The sequence below is a fragment of the Myxocyprinus asiaticus genome, chromosome 28, assembly GCF_019703515.2.
Source record: "Myxocyprinus asiaticus isolate MX2 ecotype Aquarium Trade chromosome 28, UBuf_Myxa_2, whole genome shotgun sequence".
In the NCBI taxonomy this organism is placed as follows: Eukaryota; Metazoa; Chordata; class Actinopteri; order Cypriniformes; family Catostomidae; genus Myxocyprinus; species Myxocyprinus asiaticus.
In genome coordinates, this window is record NC_059371.1 from 21465433 (window position 1) to 21479748 (window position 14316).

The 14316-nt window shown below is 37.0% G+C and overlaps 1 protein-coding gene across 1 annotated transcript in view; it reads right to left on the bottom strand.

The window, feature by feature from the left end:
• Positions 1 to 9606: 9606 nt before the first annotated feature.
• LOC127419010 (SPRY domain-containing SOCS box protein 1-like) overlaps positions 9607 to 14316 on the bottom strand; it is a 28613-nt gene continuing 23903 nt past the window's right edge. Inside the window, exon 3 of the mRNA XM_051660027.1 lies at positions 9607 to 11224. Within this exon, the coding sequence (XP_051515987.1) occupies positions 11097 to 11224 (128 nt within the window). The 3' untranslated portion in view covers positions 9607 to 11096. The remainder of the gene's footprint in view (positions 11225 to 14316) is intronic.

The following is a 14316-nucleotide window of genomic DNA, read 5'->3' on the forward strand; positions in this document are numbered from 1 at the left end:
ATGGAAAGAAATTGGTACTTTTATTCACCAAAGTGGCATTCAACTGATCACAATGTATAGTCAGGACATTAATAATGTGAAAAATTACTATTATCATTTGAAAACAACTACTTCAGAGTTCTTGTCAAAAAATTCTCCACGTGCAGTAATGACAGATAATGACTAGAATTGCAGATCCTTGGCATTCTTGCTGTCAGTTTGTTCAGATACTCAGGTGACATTTCACCCCACACTTCCTGTAGCACTTTCCATAGATGTCTTGTCGGGCACTTCTCACGCACCTTACAGTCTAGCTGATCCCACAAAAGCTCAATGGGTTTAAGATCCATAACTTTTCCAATTATCTGTTGTCCAATATCTGTGTTTCTTTGCCAACTCTAACCTTTTCTTTAATGCATGATTTGAAAAACAATACATTTCAACACTTGTTACAGACCCACCTATATGTACACATCTTGGTAGCTCACCTGATAGTGTTGGACTTTGGACTCGTCGACCATGGTTAGAATCCAGCCAGCGAAGCACGAAAGTGGAAGTGCCATAGAAGCGACACGAAAAGACATGGTTGCTTCAGAAAATTTACTTTTCATTTCGAATTTCCATTTTATAACATTTTCAATAGGGTTAGGTGTTGGTTAAGGGTAAGGATATCTGTTTTGTTAAACTCTCATTTATTTTTTAGTATACTATTGTTTAATTCCAGTGTATAAAGTTTGATAACTAGCCTCTGGTCTGCCTGATATTTGCCTATTTCAAAGCTTTCTTCTCTAGATAACTTATGGAAGCTTAAATTTCAAATCTTCAGAACATGTGAATTTAATAGACTCCTCTGACTGTTGAACCACTGGAAGGAGATGACCTCTCTGCTCTCCTGCAGGTCACTGCAAACAGGCCAGTGTGAGCTGATCCCTGGGTAACTTATAACCATTCTTCCATAAACTACATTCCCAGCCGATAGTTACAGGTCAGCTACGGCATCGTTTCTGCAACTGGAGTGGCTTGTTCTTGCAGACTTCGAGACACATTAGACAAGACCCTTTTCACATTTATTCTATCACTCTCTGACATTTTCTCCTCACTCTTTACATTTTTTATAAGTATATATAATTGTTTGGAAACAACCTGGAAAGATATACTGCAAGGCCATGTTGATCTTTCCCTCCCTCATATGGCTCATTTTTTTTTTTTTTTTTACTGTCTCTCCACTTTACCTCTAAAAACCTTCACATGGTAATGATTTTTAGTGTCTGGTTTGATCTGGTACCTATCTAGGCCATCTGGAACAGTCTAGTCAAAACGGAGAGTTTTTATTTCGATTCAATCCTCAGAAAACATACATTTGGTAATGCTCATTTACAGTAGCCCCAAAAAGTATTTGGACACATTAGCCACACTTTAAAGTGTCAGTGTATAAAATAACAAAATATGCATGTATATTTTAAAGGAAGTGGTGTTTATATTAAAGGAAAATGTTTAAAGGTTTTCAAAAGGTTTTGAAACATAAAACATCAAAAATAAGACAAAATTATTTTTTACAATTTCTCTGGTAGTGGAGTATGTCCATAGTTAGTGTGTTAAACTGTGGATGATGAACTTGCAAGGTAGGTACTCTGCTAGGACACATGTGTGAATTAGGGAGCAAAGAACTGTGTGAAGGGAACTAACTTTATATATCCACTACAAAATACACCTTGGAACCAGTAAGTTAAGAAAAGGTTCAGAAAAGCATAATTTGCTTGCAACTGCCACTTACTTTTGAACTATTCAATTAAATTCATAAATTTAAAAGTGTGACTTAAGTGTCTAAAAGTGTCAAAATACGTTTTGGGGCCACTGTATTTGTCCACATGTCTACATTGAATTCCTCCTAGTTTTAAATAAACAATTTACAGTGTGAACTTTACAGTCCAGCACACAACGTACAGTGTGAGAAAACATTTAATTTCACTCCCGGGAAGTCTAGATTCAATAGCTGCGATGAAAACAGTTTGACGTCATTTCACTCAGGGGAACAAAAATATTTACACATAATCACATGATATATCAGATTAGTGTCTGAAGTAACACCTCAACAGTGTGTTCACTCCAAGGGAACTCTCAACTCGGGCATCATATTCCTCCCATCACATTCTTCTGTCAATTCAAGAGGATCTAAAATTAGCCCAGCTGTGTTCAATAACTCACAGTTTAAATGCTTTTTATGATCTCATGGGTTTAGAAGGTTTCCCAGAGACGACTTCCTCTCCATACCACAGTGCACATTTGTGTAAAACCTTTTTTTTCCTTTATCATATTTTGTTGTTTCACAAATAAACCACTGAATGTATCAAGTCATTAATCTATAACAAATTCCTGCAAGTCTTTCATTACATACTTCTAATAGGGTCTAGGACACAGGCTATCCTCTGAAAACACTGGATTAGTTCTGGAAGTGAATTTAAAGGAAATTACACCCCACAGAGTCTACAACATGCATAGAACCAGAGGATGAAGTTGTGAGATCCTAAGAAAGACTCTTACAGACTATTCTTGTGCAAACATTTACATGCAATCACAGTTATTGTACAGTACAAATAGGTTGCTGTTAGTTCAATGTCTATTTAAGAAAGAGATATTTAAATAGCTAGTTTCATCTTTCTTGTCTAAACTAACAAAAGACCGTCAGTGTCACAACCGTCTTGTTACATTCCTTCTTTTGTTCTCAAGCTTAATTACTATATCATGGATTGTCTTTGTTATTGAGGCTCAAGAAATGTGCAAACACTGGTCCTACTCAGAGCAGAAATAACACCATTATACAAGTGCTATTTTATATGTAGGAGTTATTACTCTTTATAGACAGGGTTCATAATAGCTGACACACAAAGAAGGGTGTCTGAGTTTCTCTGTTTCTCTCTTGCTTGGGGGTTATATAACTACAGAAGATTCTGAATTCAGGGAATCTGGAGTTAAAACAGGAAAAACTCACATTCTTTACACTTTAAATGTAGCTTTCTGTGATGTACACTCAAGGCAAATAAAGCTCAAGCTAAAAGTAAAACTGTTCCTTAGACTAGTGTTAACTTCAGACCTGCAATACAAGAGGTGTTTCCTCAATACACTAATAGTTTACATGATGAAAATCAGATAGGGAGGACAAAGAGCATGCTATTGTGAAAATAATAAATATAAGGTCTAACAAATCTGATCTGTTGTTGCTGTTAGCTTTTCTGTATGGCTGTTACAAAACTGATTAATACTGTATGCCCACTCTTACTAGAGCGACTTGTTAGAATCTTTCCCTATTTATACAGTCACAATTATAGTTTCACACCAAACAAGTGCCAGTTTACAAAAGATTATTGTATTTGCCCTCATGTAACACACAATAAAGACATCCCACATAGGTCCTACACAAATAGAATGATCCAGCTGGAATGAGGCATTCAGTCCCGTTGGTGTTATCTCGCCTTCTGGGTTAAGAGGTTGTTGAGATTTAACCTGATGATATGACAAATGTGGCCCACACTGCATCTATCCAACTTAAGGATCTGATGGGAATTCTACCAAACCTTTTGACAAATGAATATCCATGACTTTTAGACTTTATTATTGTACAAGGATTTTTTAAAAACATGTTATAGAGATTACACTCATGATGAGCCACTGTATTTCTAGCTGATATCTAGAAAATGTATTCAAACACTATAGAACTTCCCTTTACTTGTAAAGATTTTATCAATATCTGTGACTTTCCATGTGTGGTAAAAACATTTTTAATATATTTGCAGGTGTTCTATGAGTATGGGAACCATGTTTAACCCTTAAATGCATGGTAATTTTCCCAAACACTCTTACATATTCAGGTCTTTAGTGACCCAGCACTTATATCTATCAAAAAACGGATGTACAAAATGCCCAGATAGTGTACAATTTTAAAAATATTTTCAAGACAATTAGAAAACAAAATATATTTTGGTGCTTTATTTTTCATAAATTAAAGAGATGCTGCAACAAATCAGGACAAATCAAGAACAGGATTCATTTCATGAGATGCAACTGGCTGTTAAACCCATATTGAGCTACACATAATATACACGTGTAATCTATGTGCATCTTGTGTATTTTCTCAGGCACTTGAGTCTAAATGGATGCATGACTTGCATTATTTCAATAGTACACCCAAATAACAAGTCATATAATACTGTTCATGTGTTGTACTTGCTATAGTTTGCTTCGATATTGTTTCTTCATCAAATAGCAATGTCAAATGTAAATCAAGTCAGTCACAGAAACAACAGCGTCACCTTGAGTAAGAAATTGCATGTACATTATGTATGTGCAAACGCATATAAAATACTGATTATTCACCATTGTTAATAAGTCATTGTTGCACAGAAAGTCAGTTTATTGATATAGTATTTATTTGTATGAATATAGTACTCATTTCTCTTGTAAGACACTAAGAAATAGATATCCTGTGATAGTAAACTTAAATAGATATGAAATAATTAAAAATATATAATTTATGGAAGTGCAAAAAACAAAAACACTCTTACATACTTCGGGTCTCTAGAGATCCTATACACTTTTGGTACTTAAACCATTCTAAAAAATGTTTTTTTATATATATATATATATATATATATATATATATATATATATATTAGCAATTTTACCATTTTTTTTTTGTGTTACACAATTTATAAGAGATAGATTGAGGAATACTAAAGAGGTGTGGGCACAATTCCAAAAATGAGGGTCCGGGTCTCTAAAGACCCGAGGTTTGCATTTAAGGGTTAAAGGAATGTTCCAGGTTCAATACAAGTTAAGCTCAATTGACAGCATTTGTGACATAATATTGAGTACCACAAAAATGTATTTTGACTCGTCCCTTCTTTTCTTAAAAAAAAAAAAAAGCAAAAATCAAGGTTACAGATAGGCACTTACAATGGAAGTGAATGGGGCCAATTTTTACAAAAGCACTTGCATTAATACTTCTGTTAAAATACATGTATTATTTGAGCTGTAAAGCTGTTTAAATTGTCATTTTTACAGTCATTTTAGGGTTTGTTGACATTACATCGTCATGGTAACGAAGTTTTAAAATTGGATATAACTTCCGATACACAGAAAAGGTTATGTGATTGTCACACTAAAATAATTTTTACACATATCCTTTGTCTTGTGGCTTTTGTTCTGAGTATTTTAATGTTCAAAAATTGGCCCCATTCACTTCCATTGTAAGTGCCTCACTGAAACCAAGATTTTTTTTTTTAAGAAAAGGAGGGACATGTCAATTATTTTTGTGGTACTCAATATTATGCCACAAATGCTGTCGATTGAGCTTAACTTGTATTGAACCCGGAACATTCCTTTAAATTCCCCGTTTCCTTGCTTGTCATTTGTTTATTTCTAAAAACTGGTTCAGAGCCATGTGTTCACAATGACAAAACCCTGAAACGCATTATGTAGTCAAGTAGTACATTTTAAAAGACACAAACCAAGCATTTGCTAGAAGCATGACTTCAATTTATCACTTCAAAGTATATACACTCCTGCACTTAAAATACAGTTCCCCCACCGATAACACATATCTAGAATTATAAGCCAACTTGGATCCATTTCTCTCATACAAATATACACAGAAACGGCCAGCCTTCACATTTTTAAAGAATATTGCAGGCAGGAATGTGCCGTTCCAGACACCCAAACAGCACACTGTTCTAGCCAAGCTGCATACTTCAAATGAGTGACCTTATGCTAATGCTCCAGCGCTTTGTGTATGCAAACACATCTCTATGGCAACCAGGCAGTCAGGATGACAGTGGGAACATTGATATGAAAATCCACTCCATTACCCACAGCAATTCATTCATTCCTTGAGCGCTACGCTAGCTGAAGTCCTCTAATGCTTCTTCAAACCGAAAACAACTGTCAGGGCTTTCGGCAGAGATGTTGTTTGTTGGAACAGATTTGTCTTGTTCTTGCCTCAGCTCCTGAGTTGTTATGTCTACAGACAAAGTTTCCAATGTTTATATTTGAGAAATGGATAAAAAGCTCACAGACATCACTAGTAGAAAATGTGAATAGTGAGGAGAACCTCCTTCAAGCAGCGCAACAAAGATGTAATCTGTCAGACGGGTGACCAGCCACGTAGTTTTGGGAGTGACAACTGCATTTAAATGGGTGAGGGAATACACTAAAATAGTTATGTGCAAGTACAGAATACTCGAGTTACAGGCTGTTCACACAAAGCGTTTTTTCATTTGTGTGCACTGTTTTTCATACGTTTTTCAATGTAAACATGCACTAGACGTACGTCTGCTGCGCCCTGTCCTCCTGCTTTTCCAGCATCTCGTGCAGAAGCGCTGCATTTTTAGGCACCAAGACAGATTAAATGAATGTCAACATTTTAAAAAGCATCCCAAGAATAGAGGTAGGCCGCTATATCGGTTTTACTGATCAATCGGTGCCGATAGTTGCTTTATGGATCTATCAGGTACAGGCAAAAATCTATGCATTACGATAGTATTTTTAAATTATTTCCTTGTTCCTCTATGGCCGGCACTGAAGGATTCTACAGTTGGTAGTGTAGAACTTGGTCCTACAGTATAACAGTGGTCGTTAAAGTAAAAAAAAAAAAAACAACAACATTTAAATCACTGACTGACAATATTCATCCTTATACCACGGGTCTGTTGAATGCTTGATTCTGATTGGTTCACGGACGTTCTAAGGTGTGCAATTATTTTTCAAGTAAACGCACGGCTGTAAAGTAGTTCCAGGTCTTGACCGCATAACGGTTCCATATCTCTTCGGCAAATTATTACAGTTATTTCAAAGAGACCTACAGGCTACCACAACAAAATAACCATATAAACAAAATCATTGGTTAAAGTAAATCGGTTAAGAACGTCAAACAATGTCTAAAATATCCTACATATATTTCAATTTCGGTTAAAAAGAGCCCTCGCGCTCCCTCGTCTCCCCCGCACTTAACACACACACACACGCACGCACTGAGACTCCAGTCAAATGACAAAGAGCCGCACCTCCGTGACTTGATCAATACAACAATTTCTATTATCCGAAATAACTTTTAATGTTTCAATATATTTCGCCATAATCAGCCTCACATAGCTGTAGTGGAAAGCACCGCACTACCCCCTGCCCCCCGTTTCGCTCACACACACACACACACACAGAGAGAAAAGCAGCGCAAGCCTCCGTTGCTGGTTCTAACTTGACGTTTTCGAATTAGCAACGAAGGCTTGAGCTGTATTAAAGCTAGATACACTTGGTCAATACAACAGTTTCTATATTATCGGAGATATCTGTGGGGAAAACCCTCGAGCGCCCTCTCACACACACACACTCGTGGACACACATTATATGCTAAACGCACACACTTAAGGCCCAAACATACTCGTGTCATGAGAGAAAAACAGAGTCGTCATGTCATGTCAGCGCACTCCTGCATCTCAGTGGGGATGAAAAGTGTTGTTAAGGTTTATAACGGGAATATGCCGATTTTGAAGCGATGTTAATTCTGACAAGAGTTGCAACAAAGAAGGTAATCTCAGAAGTGATCTCTCATTTTCTGAGTTTATCTCTTTCGATCCCTCAAATACAAACTCACACACATGCACAAACGCACTAACTTGTTACTCCAGTAAGTCCTCCAGTAAAGCAGCGCAATACTCCGTTGCTAGTTCTAATGTGACGTTTTCGAATTAGCAACGAAGGCTGCGACTGTATTAAAGCAAGATGCTGAATATGTGGCGGAAGAAAGTAGTTCCACTCACAAGAGCGTTTTAGGAACGAAAACCAGAAAATTTCTTGAGATAAAACCCTGAACAATGTCTTAAGGTGTGGTAACTGTAGTATAAGTGGAATAATTGTCGACGGGCCGTTGAATTGCTGAAAAATAATGCACACCTGAGGTGCAACGGTCACTCCGCTGCGCGTCGTGATCGCATTACCACCTCGGGTGTGCATTATTTTTCAGCAATTCAACGGTCCGTCATCAATTATTCCTTACATATTTTTATCCTTTAAAGCAAATTAGGTTAAACTGATCATTAGATAAATCAAGTGTTCTAAATTAAAAGCAAGGGCATAAAAAAAGCAAAGTGTGACTAAATGGAAATGTGTCCCATCAGCGAATCTTGTACATCATGTCTCCAACTTCATATCTTGTGAATAAAATATGAAATTATTTATATAAATCCTTTAACTGCTGATCTCCTGGGATTTTCACACACTGCAGCTTCTAGAATTTACTCAATGGAGCCAAAAAAACAAACATCCAGTGAAGGGCAGTTCTGTGGACAGAAACACCTTGTTGATGAGAGAGGTCAACAGAGAATGGCCAGACTGTTTTGAACTGACAAAGTCTACAGTAACTCGGATAACCACTCTGTACAATTGTGGTGAGAAGAATAGCATTCTGAGATGCAGGTTGGCGCTCTTTTGGTGGCACGAGAGGGACCTACACAATATTAGGCAGGTGGTTTAAATGTTGTTGTTGATAGGGGTGTGTGTGTGTGTGTAATTATATATAAGCTTAATTTGGTAAATACTCAAATGTAGAGCACTGTATAGGCACCAAGTCTCAGTCATTTAAAAATAAGGGTCCCAAAATAAGCAAGTGTGTTTCGGGCTTGTTTATTGTCCCACATTATGCTTCAAATCTTTTTTTCTGGTTGTTATTGGGATTTTGGTTGCACAAACTGCAAATCCCAATAAACTTGGATTTTATTCATTTTGGACTTTTAGCCTTTATGTCTGCACCCATCACAGTAAGGAAAGTCTAAGAACATTTTTTTAAACATTCTATAAATCTATTTTAAAAACTAATAGGCCAATAAATGTGTTACATTTTTCACCACCTCACAGTCCCTTACACCCAAACTAGTGATGGTTGACAATTAACATTTTGGAGTCTCACTACTATTAAACATGGATGGCAACAGTTTGGGGTTCACCCATTTTTGATGAAAGTAACAGTCAGCAATTTGTATTAAACCAAGGCGCAGTGTTTTGTTTTAATCTGCTTCTTTTAAACAGCAAACTCTCTCTGGACAGTAATGTAGAAGTTACAGCAAGACAGCAAAGCTGATGAAAGCAACAACTGTGGAGAGAGACAGAGTCAAAGATTGGAGATTAATCAAGACACGTACCTCAGACTGTCAATGTACAGTGTCTAAAAGAGAGCGTCATCAACTAATTAATTATTCAGTCTGGTTCTGTACACACTATGCAGATTTTAATGTAAATACGGTGGTTGCTTCCTGAATTTGTTCGGCTTAAAATTTAGTTGCAGAACGCAGTTGGCATTTGCCTAAATAACCAAACTCTGTGTGCACATGGCCCGTGTCCCCCAAATATAAATTTCAGTCTGGCCTGTGGTGCCTGGACGACAAATTTTTGTAAATAGGTTTTTTGTCTGTGAATATATGCACTCTTGTTTCTGGCATGAAATGTTGTATAAACATCCATTCAAACCTCCCCTACTGTTAGTCTCTGCAAAAATTTAATCAAAGTTGTAAAAATCTAAATGTAAAAGCACAAACACAGCTAGAAAAAAGATCAATTATAATAAACTTTATTAGATAGTTACCAATATTATCTACATCACGGAATACAAAGCAAATGGTGGTCTGCAGGCAGGAAGGGTTTAAAATGGGGAACCAAACTATCCCCATCACGATTAGCAAAATGAATGCCAAACATGAACTACAATTTACATCTAAAAAGACTAGCATGGAAAACAGTGACAATAATTGGCAATCTTACCATCTTTGCATCAATTCTTAAAAAAAAAAAAAAAAAGCAGAGCAAAAGATCAACATTTCCTTATCACTTTTTTCCTAAACATCAGGATATGATTAACTCGATCCCTGCTTTATGCCCCAACAAATATTCAACAGGTTTAAAAAAAAAAAAAAAAAAAAAAAAACTGTCCTTTTATGAATAAAACAGGCAAAACCAGGAGGAACTTGCAGAAGTTTTGTAGGTGTTCACAGGATTCAGGGGCCATACAAGAGAGCAAGCTATACAGCCTCTTATTGATTCATGTATGCTACATGGCTCACAGTGATTCAATCTTTTAAGGAAGAAAAAAAAAAAAAAGACTTATATTCATGGCTTCTCTAAACAATATACCAGTCTCATAAGCCAGGCACTTCAGATATTGCAGTGTGAACAGAGGAGAGAGACTTGTTGACTACTGAGTGATAAAAAAAGCCAGCATTACACACTTTCGGTTGTTTCCATGAATGCTAGTCTCTCAACCCCCATCACAGACAGATGTCAAAGACTGTTTTTCCAGGCCAGACGGTCAGATTAGCAGCTGAAAGCAGGCTATTTTTAAACTTCCAGGAGCGAGTGGGGAAGCCATTGCCTTCCACGGAGCGTGCTGTGAGTCAACATTTTTTAACCATTTAAAAGCTGACCACAGCCCCTGCACTGAAGTAGACTCCATTACCTTTTATTACACTGACTGCACAGGGAAGGATTAGGACTACAAGGAAAAACTGAATACAAATGGAGTAGATATTATCCAGGTACATTGTGATCATCAGACCCATTTAAACTTGCTGGTTGTTAAGCCTAAAGTGTTGACTTGATAATCTGCATTGCCAACAGAGCCTCTAAATAGACCCCTTAATGACATGATACAAGAATGTTTAAGGTATGCCAACATCATTAAAAAACCTAATGCAAGGACAGAGTAAAAACAACTTATAAAAGGAGAAGGCCTTGGAAAAACCATTGGTTTCACAAAGCCATGTGCAGAGAGGACAAGGGTTCTTGTTTTCAGACGAGTACCTGCCACAGGGTTCTGGAAGCCTTCAGTTTAATGTCCAGTGAAGCAAGATCGAGACTCGCATCAAGGATTTCCCACTTGATTGTAAAAGCATCAAACTTTATAGTGAGGTGTTCTTGGTCTGATTTGTAAAAAATATTTTTGGTACCATACCCAGTGACTTGAGTATAGCCCCGAAACCAGAAAAATATTGTAATGAAAAAGGCTTGCCAGAAAGAGAAATCCCAGAGACATGCAGAGGCGAATGTTATGCCTTATACAGTTGTTAAAGGCACTACTATCATCATTGGTAGAGCAAGTAGTTCTTAAGGGAGGCAGGTAAGGGCAGTCCATGGATTTCACACAGTCGCTCTCTCCCCAATGCCACCCGCACAGAGCGCCTACAGAGGTCCATTAAAGGCAGAGGTTCAGCTGCAGGAACAGAGAGAGAGACAGAAATTCATCAGAAACCAGATATAGACAAATAATTGGTCAGCCAATATTCATTCTTTTTTGTACTTAAAAAGGATAGTTAACTGAACAATGAAAATTCTCTTAACGCACCCTCATGCCATCCCAGATGTGTATGAGTTTCTTTCTTCAGCAGAACAAAGATTTTTAGAAGAATATCCCAACTCATTATGTCAACACAATGCAAGTGAATGGTGATCAGACCTTCGTAGCTCCAAAAATCACAAAAAAATCCATACGACTCCAGTGGTTAAATCCATATCTTCAGATGGGTGAGTGAGAAACAGATCATAAATTAAGTCCTTTAAAACCTTTTTTACTCTAAATCTCTTCTTTAACTTTCAATTTCAGAAGTGTAAGTGAAACTATACAGGCACCACATGTGACTTTCAGACGTAAAGTGGAGACTGTGTGACAAATGACTTAAATATTGTTCCGTTTCTCACCAACACCTGAGTTACAAAGGTCTGATGATCACCATTCGCTTGCTTTGTATGGACCTACAGAGCTGAGATATTTCTTCATTTGTGTTCCACAGAAGAAAGAAAGTCATACACATCTGGGATAGCATGAAGGTGAATAAATAAGAGATTTTTCATTTTTGGGTGAACTGTCCCTTTTAATAGTTAGCAGTTTTGTAATACTAGGTCAACCTATGCATCATTTAATGGGTTTAAGGAATAGCACCCAACAGCATTAGACCACAAGCGTTCAACAGGAAAAAACTGTTTAGGCAACATGTATCCTTAAAAGGTGCACACAGTAATTTTTGAATAGGTGACTAACACTGAAATGTAATCCATGAGTGAAAGTGTCCAATAAGAGGATGGTTACTGATATTGAGTAGTATTCAGCTGGTCATGTGATCCTAAAGTCTCAGGTATACTTTTTTCAGCTTTCTGGATTGGATAGCGCCCATCTGACCGCATTGCCTTCAAAGTATACTTTTCTGACTGCAAGCGAATACGAACATGTTCGAAGCATGCCCACTACAACTGCTTTGTGATACTCTTAGTACAGTCAATGGCAGGCAGGCGCATGTGTTGACGATGTTCACAGACGTGGACTGCGTCCGTGGGTCAAGAAAATCTGCACGGAGTGATCAGCAACATGGACAAATGAAATATACTTGGCCTTAATTACCATTCATATATTTGGGAGTAAAACTTTAAATGATTAAAAAAAATTACAGATTTCACATTTAACAAACAATCAGTCAGTTTCTCTTTCCATTTCTTTTTGCACCAATTTGAAGTATTGTTAATATTCATTGAATGTAATCAAATCAACATTTGAATAAATGTATGTATTCAAGTGAGAAGTGTTATTTTAAGCTTAACAGTTATATATTGCCAAATCAAAGATGAATACATTTGCAACCATCTAGATCAAACTATTTTGCACAAATTTAAATGCCATTAATATTCATTAATACTTTTTTTTTAGTAATAAAAACATTTATCATTTTATTGTAAATAATAAAATACAAGCAACTTTTTCATTAAATTTTACCATTATTATTTTATTAAATAATTATAAAATAAAGTATACTACTAATAAAAGTACAATTTGTATTGTTTTATTTATTGTAGTCTACTTGGTTTACTTATGGTGCCAAATGCAGAACAATTCAAAAACCAGTTCTACATGTTGGTTATCAGACACTTAAAAATAACCAGAATTAGTAGGGTAGATCTCTGAGAAACATCAAATCACAAACACTGTGCAAACTTCAGAAGTATCGTAAGTTCACCCACAGGTCCTCTTGAGATCAGTCATAAACCCCAAGTGCTACACATTTCAGAATTTCATACACCACCACCTGCTCACATGTTGCGATTACTTCATAAAACACACACGTTTGTAAACGAGACACTGGGGAAACAAAACAGAATGATATAAGTGATAAATAACAGCCCAATTATACCTCATCCGACTGCAACCAAGACAATGAATGCATTAAAGGCACTGACACAAGATAGATGCAAAGGTGAGCCAAGGTCTTGGAGTCATGAGTCTGAAGTAACTTTTTGGCTACTATTCTCACACACAGGAGATGAGACCTTTCCAAAAATGGGAACACCTGTATCCTGAACTGATGTGATGTAATGCATTGAAGGCTGCAGTACCAATCCCTTCCAAAGCCAGACCTTCATTAAATGTTCCTACACATGGTTCACCCAGGGCAGACTTTTAAGAGCCATTTTATCATCTGAAGGTATGCAAAACATCAGGCTGATAAAACGTGTATTCCATTGGACAGAACATCATTAAGAGCCAGGAGACAGTTTCCACAGAAAGCAGGGTGGGTTACTCAACAGCAGTCATGTCTGGCCTTCACACGGACAGCTGCAAGTCTACCCCTTCCCACAGATTGATAACGTCACAAAGAATGTCCTCCAGAACTGACTCATTACAGTTTACTGGATTGAGGAAATGAGTCAGATTTGCAGATCTGCTACATGTAAAAGCAGCACAAATTTAATGCAACTGTAATGTTTGCACATTTTAAGGGAAGGCATTACTCACCAACTAGTTTCAAGGTTAGCTCTTATTTAAACGATCGAATGATCTTTTAAAAGCCCTCAACTTTTAAACTCCCGGTCAAAACCAAAAGTGATTCAGTTAGTCCGTAGGGCTGGGTGATAGGATGATGTAATCGGATATCGACGATGTCTTTCAAAGATCCCGATGCCAATTGTGAAAACACAATGATTGACAATATCGGGAAATGGCAAAACCATGGATCTGGGAAGTCGGCAAATATATTAAACCGTGGCCAGGGTGTGAAACTAGGATTTGATTTGTCAGTCATTAACTGTTGTTTCTTGCTTTTATCTCCCTCTAATCTCCCCAGGTGAGTTTAACTAGCAAGGCTGAATCCAGTTCACATGACAAGAAATGCTGTTAGTCAAAGACACGCGCTTGAAGAAACTATAATATTTTTTTAAGAACTAACAAAAGCAGTCAATGCTGTTTGTTCAGAGGTGTGCAGCACGACGAGCCTGTCTCGTGGAACAAGTGCATGTAAAGAGTTTTTTTTTTTCTGTTTC